The sequence below is a fragment of the Mustelus asterias genome, chromosome 1, assembly GCF_964213995.1.
Source record: "Mustelus asterias chromosome 1, sMusAst1.hap1.1, whole genome shotgun sequence".
Lineage (NCBI taxonomy): Eukaryota > Metazoa > Chordata > Chondrichthyes > Carcharhiniformes > Triakidae > Mustelus > Mustelus asterias.
In genome coordinates this window covers 5,556,433-5,573,859 of record NC_135801.1, presented here as the reverse complement: position 1 = coordinate 5,573,859, position 17,427 = coordinate 5,556,433, and the positions used below count along the sequence as shown (strand labels likewise).

General features: G+C 46.0%; 1 protein-coding gene across 1 annotated transcript in view; it reads right to left on the bottom strand.

The window, feature by feature from the left end:
* stpg2 (sperm-tail PG-rich repeat containing 2) overlaps nt 1-17,427 on the bottom strand; it is a 364,377-nt gene that overhangs the window by 106,032 nt on the left and 240,918 nt on the right. The window contains exon 12 of the mRNA XM_078225153.1: nt 6,759-6,874. Within this exon, the coding sequence (XP_078081279.1) occupies nt 6,759-6,874 (116 nt within the window). The remainder of the gene's footprint in view (nt 1-6,758; nt 6,875-17,427) is intronic.

The window sequence follows — 17,427 nt, the reverse complement described above, 5'->3', positions numbered from 1 at the left end:
GCAAGATTACATTCAGTATGAAAGAAAGACTTGTACTTATGGAGAACTCTTCATGATCATAGAATCCCTACAGTGCAGAAGGAGGCTATTCGGCCCATCGAGCCTGCGTTGACAACTATCCCACCCAGGCCCTATCCCCATAACCCCATGTAGTTACGCTGCTAATCCCCCTGACACAAAGGGTCAATTCAGCACGGCCAATCCATCTAACCTGCACATCTTTGGACTGTGGGAGGAAACCCACACAGGCGGTTACCCAAGGCCGGAATGGAACCCAGGTCCCTGCTGCTGTGAGGCAGCAGTGCTAATCCTTGTGCCACCGTGCCACCCAGGATACTGCAATGCATCTTACAGCCAGTGAAGTATCGTCACTTTTGTGATGTAGGAAAGACAGCAGCCAATTTTTGGGCAGATAGTAATGTGATAATGACCAGGTAATTGTTTTTTTAACCCATATTGATTGAGGGATAAATATTAACTCGAACACCAGAGGGAGCTCTCCTGCTCTCCTTCAAAAAAGTGCTGTGGGATCTTTTACACCCACCTCGTGAGCAGATGGTGTCCCAATGTAATCTAATCCAAGAGGTTGCGCTTCCAACAGTGCAGCACTTCCACAGTACTGCAATGAAGACTCAGTCTAGATTTTTCAGCTCATGCCTCTGAGTTAGGGTCGAACCGTCCAACTGAGTGGGAAGGGCGCTACTCATTGGCTGGTATCTTACGATCTCAGTCAGGCGAGGCTGGTAAAATCCTGCCTGAGGCCAACAGAGAATTCCGTTCTCCGAGCCACACCCGCCCCGGAATCTTCTATGATCTATGATCGTGGTGGTAAAATTCTGGCAATTGAGGCAAAACTCTGTACTTTTATGGGGGAGACTGTGGCTTCATGGTATGGTCATTGGATTAGTAATCCAGAGATCCGGGGTAATGCTCTCAGGACCTGGGGTTCAAATCCCATCCCGGCCGATGGTGAAATTAGATTATATTAAAAATCTGGAATTAAGGGTGGGATTTTCCAGCCTGGCTCGCCCCAAAACCAGAAAATCCCACCGAGGTCAACGGACATTTCCATAGTCCGCCCGTTGCCCCCTCTGATTCCCGTGGCGGGTGGGATGGTAAAATTCGCCCCTAAAAGTCTAATGATGACCATGAAACCACTGTCAATTGCTGTAAAGCGCCATCTGGTTCACTAATGTCCTTCAGGGAAGGAAATCTGTTGTCCTTACCCGGTCTGGCCTACACGTGACTCCAGAGCCACAGCAATGTGGTTAACTCTTAAATGCCCTTTAGGGATGGGCAATGGCCCAGCCAGTGACGCCCACGTCCGAGGAACGAATATAAAAAGTATTTTGGGATAACTGGCCATTAAGAGAAAGGTAGAATCGGCAATTCTAGTGCAACAAGACTCATTCATAGAATCGATTGCTCAGCTGGTGAAACGGGAACAAAGCTGATTATCGACTGGACTTGTAGGTAATTATTGCTCTTTCAGTCTGCTAAATGTTTGCTGTCCTGAAGTATTCCTGTTTATTGGTACCTGCCAGCAGATTTCAATAGGCTATAAATCAAATCTACATGGCCGATCCCAAGAGGAGAACTAAACCCTGCTGAAGTATTTCAGGCAATTAAAAAAAATGGAGTGTGTAGCACGACGGAGGCCACGTTACAGACTGCTGTGGTGTAAATGTGGCTTTGTAGATTCAAAACCCAAACCTACCTGAACCCAGTCAATTGAAACCTGAAAAGTAAAGAGTGGTGAGAATGTGGAACTTGCTACCACAGGGAATAGATGGGGCAAATAGTCTAGGTGCATTTGAGAGAAGGCTGGATAAATACATAGGCTCCCTACAGTGCAGGAGGAGGCCATCAACCCATTGAGTCTGCACCGAAAACAATCCCACCCAGGCCCTATTCCCATAACCCCACATTTTTACCTTGCTAATCCCCGGACACTAGGATCAATTTAGTACGATCAATCAGCCTAACCTACACATCTATCAGACTGTGGGAGGAAACCGGAGCACCCGGAGGAAACCCACGCAGACACAGGGAGAACGTGTAAACTCATCACAGACAGTGATCCGGAATCAAACCCGGGTCCCTGGTGCTGTGAGACAGCAGTGCCAACCACTGTGCCACCGAGCTGCTCTTAAAGGGAGAAAGGAATAAAAGGATGTGGTCATAGGGTGAAAGGAACTAGGACAACATGTGGAATATAAACACCAACATTGATGGTTGAGCCAAATAACTTACTTCTGCGCAGTAGATCTGACAGAATCCTATATATGTAACACATGTGTCTCCTGAAAAAACACAGACATTTCCTAGTCCATGTTGCTTGGGAAAATAGTTACCTTTACCCGATCAGTGATCAGACACAGAGTTTTACACAGATCAATCTGCTAACCAATAGAACACTCATTTTGGACTCAGTAGATCAATATCGACAGTTATCTGAACCTATTTATCATGTTATCAGAATACTTCACGTATGGAAGAAAGATAGTTAGACACAAGTTCACAAATTAGGGTGGCATGGTGGCAGAATGGTTAACACTGCTGCCTCACAGTACCAGGGACCCAGGTTCGATTCCTGGCTTGGGTCACTGTCTGTGTGGAGTCTGCACGTTCTCCCCGTGTCTGCGTGGGTTTCCTCCGGGTGCTCTGGTTTCCTCCCACAGTCTGAAAGATGCCCTGGTTAGGGAGCATTGGCCTGCTAAATTCTCCCTCAGTGTACCCAAACAGGTACCAGAGTGTGGCAACTAGGGGATTTTCACAGGAACTTCATTGTAGTGTTAATGTAAGCCTATTTGTGACACTGATAAATAAACTTTAAAAATGGAGGTGGATGTCAATGTTTTCTTTGCAATTGGCGAGTGCCAATTTCTTTCACTTGTAGGTTTCCAGGGCCAGAACTCAAATACAGTTCAGTGACCAACTTAAAGGAAATGACAACAAGGGTTCAGGTTTTAAGACTTTTACTGTAACCAATGGCCTAAAAGCAACAATGGCTAAACATCACTTAGTAAGCAACTAATACTCAAAACCACCATCACTAAAAATAAGTCGATGTGATCATGATTATATCTGCGGGAGCTTGCTCTGTGCAAATTGGCAATTCCAACCTCACAACAGTGACTACACTTCAAAGGGAATAATTGGCTGCCAAGTATTTTGGGATGCCCCGAGGTTGTGAATGGTGCTATAGAAATGCAGGTCTTGCTGTTACAAAGACCGCCAATGTATCAAACAAAAGACAAAAGCCATTATATCAACGATGAATATGGCAAAATATCCCTTGCATCGATTTATAAGCTTTGGTTATGGATCTTTCCCACAGCAGAAACAACCCAAAGTAACAGGTTCTTGGTTTGAAGTATGGCGAGGGCAAAATAATATTTTAAAGCCAGATGTACAGTCAGCTGCATGACGTATCATGACTTGTAATGAATCAGTGTATTATACACAGCACTTATTAGATTACTACCACCGTACTAATCATTTAAAATGTGAACTAGTGCCACTGTAATTACTCAAAATGTCATTGTTTTCCCCTTTCATGTTGAAGTCTCTTGCTTTGCCATTTCTAATCCTTGCCACATTACTGGAGCTTATCTTCATATAGGAAGAGTGTTTGAATAGGGTATGTGTTTATAAAAGAGCGAACCTGCCCCCCCCCCGATACACAGATGTTTACTTGAGTGATTTTGCCCCCATCGCCGCCTACAAAATTAATGGAGCATGAAATTGTAGTCGCTCACGACTGCTACTTAATTAACCAGCTAATGGCTGTGGTTTCCGTACATAACAGCGCTGATATTACACAGTCCCCTTTGAGAATTAGCATCAACACAGAGGGCAGAATTTTCCAGCTCTTCACACCGGCGGGATTTTCCAGTCCCGCTGCAGCGAACGGAGATTTGGCCGAGCGCCAAATTCTCCACCCTTGCTGGCAGCGTCAGCGGGCCGTGAACGGACAGAAAATCCCAGCCCCAGTAGGGGGCGTCTTAACCATCAGGACAAAGGGCCAATTGGGTCCACATCTGGACGCAAAGACACTGATCTGAGTTTTGGGTAGAGGGCTGCTGGGACGCTGTAATAGCTGCCAGGGACTGCTGTCCAACAAGGCCATAGAGTCATAGAGGTTTACAGCATGGAAACAGGCCCTTCGGCCCAACTTGTCCATGCCACCCTTACTAAGGCGGAGAAACAGACTGGTGTATGTGGGGTAGGATAACTATACGCAAGACTAGAGATAAGGATTTATTTATTTGTCACAAGTAGGCTTAGAGAGCCATAGAGTCATAGAGGTTTACAGCATGGAAATAGGCCCTTCGGCCCAACTTGTCCATGCCGCCCTTTCTTTTTTAAAACCCCCTAAGTTAATCCCAATTGCCCTCATTTGGCCCATATCCCTCTATACCCATTGTACCCATGTAACTGTCTAAATGCTTTTTAAAAGACAAAATTGTACCCCCCTCTACTACTACCTCTGGCAGCTTGTTCCAGACACTCGCCACCGTCTGTGTGAAGAAATTGCCTCTCTGGACACTTCTGTATCTCTCCCCTCTCACCTTTAACCTATGCCCTCTGGTTTTAGACTCCCCTACCTACCTTACATTACACTGCGATGAAGTTACTGTGAAAATCCCCTAGTCGCCACATTCCAGCACCTGTTCAGATACATTGAGGGAGAATTTAGCACAGCCAATGCACCCAACCAGCACGTCCTTTGGACTGTGGGAGGAAACCGGATCACCCGGAGGAAACCCACACAGACACGGGGAGAACGTGCAAACTCCACACAGACAGTGACCCAAACTCCCGGTTTCGATTCGTGCGCCTCGCCGCGATTGGCCTGATGAGTTATGTGACCTCCTGATAACTCGCCCCTTAAAGGAGCACTCTACCACGGGTGCGGTTATGGAGGAGGATGCAGGCGCCTAGGGCGGCAGCAGCTCATGTTATTCCTGAGGGGTTATTCCTCTGTCTCCAGCAAACAAAAACTAATTTTAACACTTACCTGTAGGAGTGGCGACTGACTCATTCTCCTCCAGGTAGAATGTTAAAATTCCATCAGCGTCCAGTCACCCTGATTCACACAGATTAATTAGATTCCCCGGTTGCCAGCACTGGTTGGATGGATTTCATCGTATGCCTTCATGCATCCTCATGTCCCAACAGGTCCATCCTCGACTGACCCCTCTCCCATCCCCACCAACGGGAAAGTGAGCAGCCTCTTTGCTACCCAGATGAGTGACCTTTTTTTATTGACTGTCAAACAGCCTGTCCTCACATCTGGAATACATCTGTAATTGATCAATGGAAATATTCATTGAAAATGAAATCATTACTTGTAATTTTGTTCCAGGGGTTTGCTTCTGGGAGTTTCGGTGTTCAATTGTTCAGTGTTTGATTATGTGAGTCTGTTTACAATGAATGCTCATCATGCTTGATTAGTTAGAACTGGGTGTGGATTCAGAGAAAAGTAAAGAATGTTGTAGAAATTAGAGCTGGAAGCAGGGAGTAGCATTGCAAATAAAATCTGTTGTACACATAGAAACTAACGGTGTCTCTACATTGAACAAAAGAACAAAGAACAGTACAACACAGGAACAGGCCCTTTGGCCCATCAAGCCAGCGCCAACACATGAGACCTTTCTAAATTAAAGGCCTTTTGCCTCTACGCAGTCCATGTCCCTCTATTCCCGGCCTATTCATGTATCTGTCAAGATGCCTCTTAAACTTTGCTATCGTATCTGTTTCTACCATCTCCCCTGGTAGCACATTCCAGGCACTCACCACCCTCTGTGTAAAAAACCCTGCCTCTCACATCTCCTTTAAACTTTCCCCCTTTGACCTTAAACCTATGTCCCCTAATAATTGACATTTCTACCCTGGGAGAAAAGACTTCCACTATCCATTCTATCCATGCCTCTCATAATTTTGTTAACTTCTATCAGGTCGCCCCTCAGCCCCTGACCTTCAAGTGAAAATAAAACCAAGTTTGTTCAATCTCTCCTCATAGCTAATGCCCTCCAAACAAGGCAACATCCTGGTAAACCTTTTCTGTACCCTCTCCAAAGCCTCCACAACCTTTTGGTAGTGTGGTGACCAGAACTGTAAGCAATATTCCAAATGGGACCTAACTAAAGTTCGATACATCTGTAACATGACTTGCCAATTGTTATACTTTATGCCCTGATTGATGAAGGCAAGCATGCCATACACCTTCTTTACCACCTTTTCCACTTGTGTTGCCATGATCTGGGAAAAAAATACACAAAGGAAATGGCCAGGAGATAACATTCAAGGCTTGGAGATTCATGGGCAATCCGAGCTGATTGACAACCCAATCCCACCTGATCCAGGCAGACTCCTTAAACCTCAATGTAAGGACTCCAATCAGAGCGGGAATCTGGCTGTCATCTCCATTTTTAATGCACTCCTTTCCACTCCCACCCAGCAGTCAATTGACATTTCAAAGTTGGGAAGGGTGCATTTTTGTTTGGGAAGAGTAGGAACAGTTAGGGCACCAGATGGGTAGATGAGGTTGAGATAAGGATCAGCCATGATTGAACTAAATGGTGGAACAGGCCGAGGAGCTAATTGCCTTTTCCTGTGCCCCCACTGTCTTCCCCCAACATCACTGCAAACTTTTAATTTTTGGAGTCAGAGATGTTTTAAGAATCCACCTTACACAAGAGAGGCAACCTGTTCTTGTATAACACAGCGGGCGAAATAAGCAAGTGCCTTACCTCATAGTCTGCCGGACCAGGAGTGTGAAAGTTTGGGTCTTTGAAACGAGGCTGCCTGGACACGATTAAAGCCATCTTGGGTGTGGACTTGAGAATGGGTTTGTACGCACCAGGTCCTGGAGAAACAATATTAAAGAAGGATTTGATGAATGGACTCTGGACTCACAATGGCATTTTCTCCATGGAGCTTGTCATGTACCAGACGCAAGAATGATCTCAAGGACAAAATGAATATCAATTTATATCATTTATTCACAGTACTGTTTGTTTTGCAGAGAGGCACAATTGTGGTGAAGTGGTTCAGGGAAAGTTACAATCCTGGATTTCCTAAAATAAATTCCAACATTACTTTGTTTGTTCCGGCTCTGTGACAGCCTCGTGCCATCAGGATTTCAGTTAAATTCTATATCATCTACACGCTTGGGGAGGAGGTGGCGCAGTGGCATTGTCGCTGGACTAGAAATCTCTGAGACTCAGGATAATTCTCTGGGGAGCCGGGTTCAAATCCCACCACGGCAGATGGTGAAATTTGAATTCAATAAGGATCTGGAATTAAAAGTCTGATGATGACAGTGAAACCATTGTTGATTGGTGTAAAAACCCATCTGGTTCACTAGTGTCCTTCAAGGAAGAAAATCTGCCGTCTTTACCCGGTCTGGCCTACATGTGACGCCAGAGCCACAGCAATGTGGTTGACTCTTAAATGCCATCAGGGATGGGCAATAGACACTGACCCAGCCAGCGATGCCCACATCCCATGAATGAATTTTTAAAAATACTTACAATAAGAAGAAACAAATGAAGGGGAGAATATTATTAAGAGTCAAATTTCTATTATAAGTTTGTTTTGTAGTAACTTTTTTCTGTTAAAATCTCTTTGGAAACAATGGTATTCACAGAATCGTCCAGCACAGAAGAAGGCCATTCAACCCCTCATGTTTGGTCTAGCTCTTTGAAAGAGCTATTCAATTGGTTCCACTCACCCAGTCCCTTCCCCAGAGTCCTGCAATGTTTTTCTTTTGAAGTGTTTATCGAATTCACTTTCCAAAGTTCCTATTGAACCTGTTTCCACCCCTCCTTCAGGTGGTATATTCTCAACAATAACAACTCACCTCAGATAAAAACAATCCTCCTCAGTTGCCCTGGCTTTTCTTTCCCAGTTCCCTTGGTTCAGTGGCCCTGGTTACCAACCCTCCTGCCAGTGGAAATAGTTTCTCCTTCACTCTATCAGCAAAACCCCACGATATTTGAACACCCAAATCTCACCTGAACCTTCTCTCTCATCGACCAAGTTCCACAGAATTTCTCCAGGTTCTGAAGAAAGGTCATCAGTTTGAAAAAAGGTTACATCCTATTGGACACTGGCATCTCAAAGGCTCTTGTTTCATTGGACCAGAAAGAATGATGCAATGCCAAAGGCCACTCTACGTCATGGGGCATTAACATTGACGAAGCAGAGGGATCTGCATTGAACATACAGCAGAGAAACAGGCCATTCAGCCCAACTGATCCTTTCCTAGGCCCTTAGACACTCCCTCAGGATTGATGGTGATTTGCTTCTACTCCAGTCTGAAGAGTTCTGAGATGTCCAGTGCAAAATTGACAGACTCTGTCAGGTGGGGCAGGTGATGTTCATGGGGTTGGTTAAATGGGCTATTTGGAGGTTAGTTCACTGTTTCCAATGCCTTGACTTCACTTGTATATCTTTCTGACGAAGTCTCTCGGCATCTTCCCAAATGAATTTCTCCATTTTGGCCAGAGCTCCAATAATCTCTTCAGGGATGCTTTGGGGATTTCCCTAAAGCATTTCCTCCTGGAAGCAGAGTCCATTGGCCTTAGTGGTTGACGGGATGAAAGGCTTTTCTGAGGTTAAGAAAAGGAATGTGTAATGGGTGATACTGTTTCTTTCACCTGCCTTGGATTTGCTACACATTGAAAATAATGGCCGGAATTTTCTGGCCGTTCATGCCGGCGGGATTCTCCAGTCCCGCTGCAGCGAATGAAGATTTGGCCGAGCACCAAATTCTCTGCCCTCGCTTGCAGCAGCAGCAGGGCATGAATGGCCAGTAAGATCATGCCCCTTATTTGTGGTGCCACTCTTCAGTCAATAGGGGGTCAAAGAATTGAGCAGAATCTTTGCAGTAATCTTTGATGTGGCAGAAAGCAAGAAAACTCCTCTGTGGTCACCACAGTGAGACTCGTCTCTATTTTTGATATCGTCACAATCACAGCAAAGGGTATAAGACATTGGTAAGGCCACACTTGGAATACTGTGTACAGTTCTAGTCACCCTATTATAGAAAGGATATTATTAAACTAGCAAGTAGTCTCACAACACCAGGTTAAAGTCCAACAGGTTTATTTGGTAGCACAAGCTGAAAAGGTAGCAAGATAGCTACCTGGCTCCTCCAGTTTGCTATCCAATAAGATTATTCCTTCTTTTCTACTGCAACTCCAATTTCCTACCCTTTCTTTATTCCTTATGACCAAATATCTTGATCTCAGACTGGACTATACTCAATGATAGAGAAAGAAATGGAAGGATATACAGTGGGGGGGGGTGAGGAAGAGAACTCCCTCGTCTGGGAAGCGAAGCGCACGGCGGTGGAATCTCAGGGATGCTGCGATTGTGGCGATATTCAAAAATGGCGATGAGTCTGATTGTCATAGAGTCATTGAGGTTTACAGCATGGAAACAGGCCCTTCAGCCCAACTTGTCCATGCCGCCCCCTTTTTTAACCACTAAGCTAGTCCCAAATCCCTGCGTTTGGCCCATATCCCACTATACCCATTCTACCCATGTAGCTGTCTAAATGCTTTTTAAAAGACAAAATTGTACCCATCTCTACTACTACCTCTGGCAGCTTGTTCCAGATAACTCATGCCAACAAATAAACCTGTTGGACTTTCACCTGGTGTTGTGAGACTACTTACTGTGCCCACCCCAGTCCAACACCGGCAACTCCACATCAATATTAAACTAGAAAGAGTGCAGAAAAGATTTACGAGGATGCTACTAGGACTTGATGGTTTGAGTTATAAGGAGAGGCTGGATAATATGGGACTTTATTCCCGGGAGTGTAGGAGGCTGAGGGGTGATCTTATAGAGGTCTATAAAATAATGAGGGGCATAGATCAGCTAGATAGTCAATATCTTTTCCCAAAGGTAGGGGAATCTAAAATGAGAAGGCATAGGTTTAAGGTGAGAGGGTAGAGATATAAAATGATCCAGAGGGGCAATTTGTTTCACTCAGAGGGTGGTGAGTGTCTGGAATGAGCTGCCAGAGGTAGTAGTAGAGGTGGGTACAATTTTGTCTTTTCATAGAATCATAGAAACCCTACAGTACAGAAAGAGGCCATTCGGCCCATCGAGTCTGCACCGACCACAATCCCACCCAGGCCCTACCCCCATATTCCGACATATTTTACCTGCTAATCCCTCTAATCTACACATCCCAGGACACTAAGGGGCAATTTTAGCATGGCCAATCAACCTAACCCGCACATCTTTGGACTGTGGGAGGAAACCGGAGCACCCGGAGGAAACCCACGCAGACACGAGGAGAATATGCAAACTCCACACAGACAGTGACCCAAGCCGGGAATCGAACCCAGGACCCTGGAGCTGTGAAGCAGCTGTGCTAACCACTGTGCTACCGTGCCGCCCCTTTTAAAAAACAATTTTAAAAAACAATTAGACAGTTACATGGGTAGAATGGGTATAGAGGGATATGGGCCAAACGCAGGCAATTGGGACTAGCTTAGTGGTTAAAAAAGGGGGCGGCATGGACAAGTTGGGCTGAAGGGCCTGTTTCCATGCTGTAAACCTCAATGACTCTATGACAATCAGACTCATCGCCATTTTTGAATATCGCCACAATCACAGCATCCCTGAGATTCCACCGCCGTGCGCTCCGCTTCCCAGATGAGGGAGTTCTCTTCCTCATCCCCCCACTGTATATCCTTCCATTTCTTTCTCTATCATTGAGTATAGTACAGTCTGAGATCAAGATATTTGGTCATAAGGAATAAGGAAAGGGTGGGAAATTGGAGTTGCAGTAGAAAAGAAGGAATAATCTTATTGGATAGCAAGCTGGAGGAGCCAGGTAGCATCAAGTTCTTATAATCTTGTGTTCCTTTCTCCCTCATGTTTATTCAGCCTCCTCTCAAATACATCAATGCTATTTGTTTCAATTACTCCCTGTGGTAGCACGTTCAATATTTCAGCACACAATGAGTAAAGACGTTTCTCCAAGATTCCTCATTGGATTTATTGGTGCCTATCTTATATAAACAGCCACTTAGTAGTACAGAACTTGGATATGGTTGAAAAGAGAGTCATGTTATCATAGAACCCTATAGGGCAGAAGGAGGCCAATCGGCCCATCGAGTCTGTACCAGCCACAATCCCACCTAGCCCTATCCCCACAACTCCATGCATTTACCCTAGCTAATCCCCCTGACACTAAGGGGCAACTTAGCACGGCCAATCCACCTAACCCGCACATTTTTGGCGTGTGGGAGGAAACCAGAGCACCTGGAGGAAACCCACGCAGACACGGGGAGAACGTGCAAACTCCGCACAGACAGTGACTCAAGCCAGGAATCGAACCTGGGTCGCTGGTGCTGTGAGGCAGCAGTGCTTTGATTTGATTTATTATTGACACATGTATTAACATACAGTGAAAAGCATTGTTTCTTGCGAGCTATACAGACAAAGCATACCATTCATAGAGAAGGAAATGAGAGAGTGCAGAACGTAATGTTACAGTCAGAGCTAGGGTGTAGAGAAAGATCAACTTAATGCAAGGTAGGTCCATTCAAAAGTCTGACAGCAACAGAGAAGAAACTGTTCTTTAGTCAGTTGGTACGTGACCTCAGACTTTGGTATTTTATTTCTGACGGAAGAAGGTGGAAGAGAGAATGTCCGGGGTGCGTGGGGTCCTTAATTATGCTGACTACTTTGCTGAGGCAGCGGGATGTGTAGACAGAGCCAATGGATGGGAGGTGGTTTACGTGATGGATTGGGCTACATCCACGACCTTTTGTAGTTCCTTGCAGTCTTGGGCAGAGCAGGAGCCATACCAAGCTGTGATACAACCAGAAAGAATGCTTTCTATGGTGCATCTGTAAAAGTTGAGAGTTGTAGCCGACATGCTAAATTTCCTTAGTCTTCTGAGAAAGTAGAGGCATTGGTGGGCTTTCTTAACCATAGTGTTGGCTTGGAGGGACCAGGACAGGTTGTTGGTGATCTGGACACCTAAAAACCTGAAGCTCTTGACCCTTTCCAGTTCATCCCCATTGATGTAGACAGGGGCATGTTCTCTTTTACGCTTCCTGAAGTCGATGACAACCTCCTTTGTTTTGTTGACATTGAGGGAGAGATTATTGTTGCCGCACCAGTTCACCGGATTCTCTATCTCATTCCTGTACTCTGTCTCGTCTTTGTTTGAGATTCGACCCACTACGGTGGTGTCATCAGCAAACTTGAAAATCGAATTGGAGGGGAATTTGGCCACATAGAATTTGGCTAACCACTGTGCCACTGTGCCGCCCATGTTGCTGAAGCTTTCCATCTGGCACTCACCAAATACAAGAATGCCAAATTTCAAACAACAGTTAATACTACAAGTATTTGGTTAGGAATTCATCTCTGAATTGTCAAGGTGTTTCCACAGAGATAACAATGGCAACAGGCACCTGAAAAGTGCCAGGTTTGAACATGTTCCTTTCATTACAGATGAATATATGTATGTATATGAATGTATGGCAAGCGTGAATCGCCACATTGTGAGGCTGATCGAATATTTTAAATTTACTTGTTATTCTAGCTATTGGCACACTCAGAATTAGTCAACAAGTGCTGCCCAATCACGGAATCACATTGAACAGTAGATGTTTTGTTTTGGTTGAGTACAGTCAGTACTCTGTGCATTATGCACAACTACCTCTATTATGCTGCTTGATTATCCTGCAGCATAAATTGTTAATTATTTATTCATTCAAGGGATGTTGGCATCACTGGCTGGGCCAACATTTATTGCCCATCCCTAGTCGCTCTTGAACTGAGTGGCTTCCTAGGCCATTTCCAAGGGCAGTTCAGAATCAACCACATTTCTGTGGATCTGGAGTCACATCGAGGCCAGACCGGGTAAGGACAGCAGATTTCCTTCCCTAGAGGACATCAAGAAACCAGTTGGGTTTTTACGACAATGGTTTCATGCTCTTCATTAGACTTCTAATTCCAGATTTTTTTTATTGAATTCAAATTTCACCATCTGTCGTGGTGGGATTTGAACCTGGGGCCCCAGATCTTACTAAGGGTCTACTGAACTACAAATCCAGTGACAGTACCACTCCACCACCACCATCGACAGTGGTTTCACATTAGACTAATTGAGGATTTTTAATTCCATCTGCTATGGTGGGATCTGAACCCGGGTCTCTAGATTACTAGTCTGTGACAATACCACTGCGCCACTCCCTGCCTTTGTTTAAAATATGACATTCTTGCATTTGTCCTCATGCGTGCAAGATGACAGACTTTGGCAATATGTTTCTATGTTTATCAACATTAGACTGCCTTATACTCATGGCCCCTAGTTTTGGTCTCCCCTTGAGGTGTAAGAATATCTTCTCAATGTTTACCCTGTCAAACACTTTCATCATTTTAATGACCTCAATCAGCTCACCCCTCAGCCTTCCCTTTTCCAGAGAATGGGATTGCAGCCTATTCAGGTCTTCCTGGCAGGAATAACAGATCACTGGTTTAAAAAAAAACTGAAATTATTCCCGGACAGTGCGGTGCGTGTGGAGATTTGCTGCGTCACATTCACGCAGCCCCGTGGAGTTGGCCACACACAGCAGCCTGCGTTTGGATTATTTTCAATGCGTTATTGTGGGGTCTCAGCCCACCCTGATGTCACTTTTCTCCAGGCAGGTTTATCTCCTTGTGGGAGATTATTCACATCAGGCTGTGTTCCCAGGGACTCCTCTGCACTGCTCATGTCTCAAAGCCAAAAGCAGACATGGGAAAGGAACTGGTAGGCCCACGAGCTTTGTAACACCCTGGGAACTCGACCAATAGCTGCAGGTTGTAGAACCGTAGAATCTCCATAGGGCAGAGGGAGGCCATTCAGCCCATTGAGTGTGCACTGACTCACTGACAGAGTATCTTACCCAGTCCCTCTACCTGTAACCCATATGTATTTACCCCGCTGATCCCTGTAACCTTTGATTTTGATTTGAATTGATTTGATTTGATTTATATTGGCACATGTATTAACATACAGTGAAAAGTATTGTTTCTTGCGTGCTTATACAGACAAAGCATACTGTACATAGAGAAGGAAAGGAGAGGGTGCAGAATGTAGTGTTACAGTCGTAGCTAGGGTGTAGAGAAAGATCAACTTAATGCAAGGTAAGTCCATTCAAAAGTCTGACAGCAGCAGGAAAGAAGCTGTTCTTGGGTCAGTTGGTACGTGACCTCAGACTTTTGTATCTTTTTCCTGAAGGAAGAAGGTGGAAGAGAGAATGTCTGGGGTGCGTGGGGTCCTTAATTATGCTGGCTGCTTTGCCGAGGCAGCAGGAAGTGTAGACTGAGTCAATGGATTGGAGGCTGGTTTGCGTGGTGGATTGGGCTGCATTCACAATCTTTTGTAGTTTCTTGTGGTCTTGGGCAGAGCAGGAGCCATACCAAGCTGTGATACAACCAGAAAGAATGCTTTCTATGGTGCATCTGTAAAAGTTGGTGAGAGTCGTAGCTGACATGTCAAATTTCCTCAGTCTTCTGAGAAAGTAGAGGCATTGGTGGGGCTTTCCTAACTATAGTGTCGGTGTGGGGGGACCAGGACAGGTTGTTGGTGATCTGGACACCTAAAAATTTGAAGCTCTCGACCGTTTCTACTTTACCCCCATTGATGTAGACAGGAGAATGTTCTCCTTTACGATTCCTGAAGTCGATGACTATCTCCTTCGTTTGTTGACATTGAGGGAGAGATTATTGTTGCCGCACCAGTTCACCAGATTCTCTATCTCATTCCTGAACCTACAGGGGGAGATTCTGCGGCCTCCCAGCTGCGTGTTTCCCACCGGTTGTTTGTTAGCGGCGGGATTCTCTGGTCCCGCCGCTGTCAATGGGAATTCCGACTGACGCCGGTGGAAAACCCGTGCGCTGCTGGCAGGACTGGACAATCCTGCCGGCATGACCAGCTGGTGAATTCCAGTCCACATCTTTGGACAGTGGGAGGAAACTGGAGCACCCGGAGGAAACCCACACAGACACGGGGAGAACGTGCAAACTCCGCACAGACTGTGCCCCAAGCTGGCAATTGGACCCGGGTCCCTGGCACTGTGAGACAGCAGTGCTAACCACTGTGCCATCATGCCACCTCAGAGGTAGAGGAATGATGAACCTCAAGACACAACCCAGGTCAACAGCAGCAACAATATTAATGCTTCCAAGCAGAGTTTAATAAAGGTCGGTTAATGTACATTCATGCTACATCGTCTCTGCAGGTATTAGTAATTTTCAAATCTGTGCATCAGCAATACAACAAAACTTCCACTCTAAATAGTACAAAATAATAAACTGAAATTTAACCCATTTTGGGTACACCAATCTAACAATTTGCATTTGTTCCTTTAACATACTAAACCATCCCAAGGAGCGATTATCAAATCACATCTGTCACAGCACCGTTTATGGAGATATTAAAATGGCGAACTGAGAACCCGGTCAAAAGAGGGTGGATTTACAGAGCTTCCTAAAACGAGGAGAGAGAGAGAGAGATGGGGAAGCTCAGGGAGGGAATTCCAGAGCTCGGGCCCAGGGAGGGAATTCCAGAGCTCGGGCCCAGGGAGGGAATTCCAGAGCTCGGGCCCAGGGAGGCTAAAAGCAAGGCTACCAATGGTGCGCTGCTGAAAATCGTGGAAGTTGCACTGGATTGGAGCAGAGCCAGAGACCTGAGAGAGAGACAGAGAGAGAGAGAGAGACAGAGAAGGAGAGAGAGAGACCTGAGACAGAGAGAGAGAGAGAGAGAGAGGGAGAGAGAGAGAGAGAGACCTGAGAGAGAGAGACAGAGAGGGAGAGAGAGAGACCTGAGAGAGAGAGAGAGAGAGGGAGAGAGAGAGAGAGAGAGACCTGAGAGAGCGACCTGAGAGAGAGAGGGAGAGAGAGAGACCTGAGAGAGAGAGAGAGAGAGGGAGAGAGAGAGAGAGAGACCTGAGAGAGACCTGAGAGAGAGAGGGAGAGAGACCTGAGAGAGAGACCTGAGAGAGAGAGAGACCTGAGAGAGAGACCTGAGAGAGAGAGAGACCTGAGAGAGAGACCTGAGAGAGAGAGAGACAGAGAGGGAGAGAGAGAGACCTGAGAGAGAGAGAGACCTGAGAGAGAGACCTGAGAGAGAGAGAGACAGAGAGGGAGAGAGAGAGACCTGAGAGAGAGACCTGAGAGAGAGAGAGACAGAGAGGGAGAGAGAGAGAGAGAGAGACCTCAGACAGAGAGAGACAGAGAGAGCGAGAGAGACCTGAGACAGAGAGAGAGAGAGAGGGGGAGACAGAGAGAGAGAGAGAGAGAGACCTGAGCCAGAGAGAGAGAGAGAGAGACTGAGAGAGCGAGAGAGAGAGACCTGAGACAGAGAGAGAGAGAGAGGGGGAGACAGAGAGAGAGAGAAAGAGTTGTGAAATTTCAGAGATTTGCACAGTCAGAATCGAGATTCCTGAACCTCTTTCCTGGCTGGTAAATTATTTTAAAGAGAGAAAAGCGATAGTGAAATTAATACTTGGCTGGGATTTTCCCGCCGTTTAGGCTGGCAGATTCTCCCAGTCCTGCCGATGGTGCCCACCCCCTCCCCCTACCACAGGATTCCCGGCAGCAAGTAGTGCATTCGACGGGAAAGCCTGTTGACTGCGGTGGGACCAGAAATCATGGAATCCCGACAGTGCAGAAGGAGGCCATTCGGCCCATCGAGTCTGTACCGACCACGATCCCACCCAGGCCCTTTACCCGTAACCCCATATATTTACCCCATTAATCCCTCTAACCTATGCATCCCGGGACACGAAGGGGCAATTTAGCATGGCTGATGCGTCTAACCTGCACATCTTTGGAGTGTGGGAGGAAACCAGAGCACCCGGAGGAAATCCACGCAGACACGGAGAGACCGTGCAAACTCCACGCAGACAGTGACCCGAGGCCGGGAATCGAACCCGGGTCCCTGGCGCTGTGGGGCAGCAGTGCCAACCACTGTGCCACCACAGCGCCAATGTAAGTCATTCTCAATTTCACCCACAAAGACAAATTTTGATAGCCATCATCTTTCCTCTTCAGAAAGTGCAATTATACTCACAACTTTTACATCTTCTTAATGTCCGGTTCTTGTTATGATGTGGAGATGCCGGCGTTGGACTGGGGTAAACACAGTAAGAAGTTTAACAACACCAGGTTAAAGTCCAACAGGTTTATTTGGTAGCAAAAGCCACACAAGCTTTCGAGGCTCTGAGCCCCTTCTTCAGGTGAGTGGGAATTCTGTTCACAAACAGAACTTATAAGACACAGACTCAATTTACATGAATAATGGTTGGAATGCGAATACTTACAACTAATCCAGTCTTTAAGAAACAAAACAATGGGAGTGGAGAGAGCATCAAGACAGGCTAAAAAGATGTG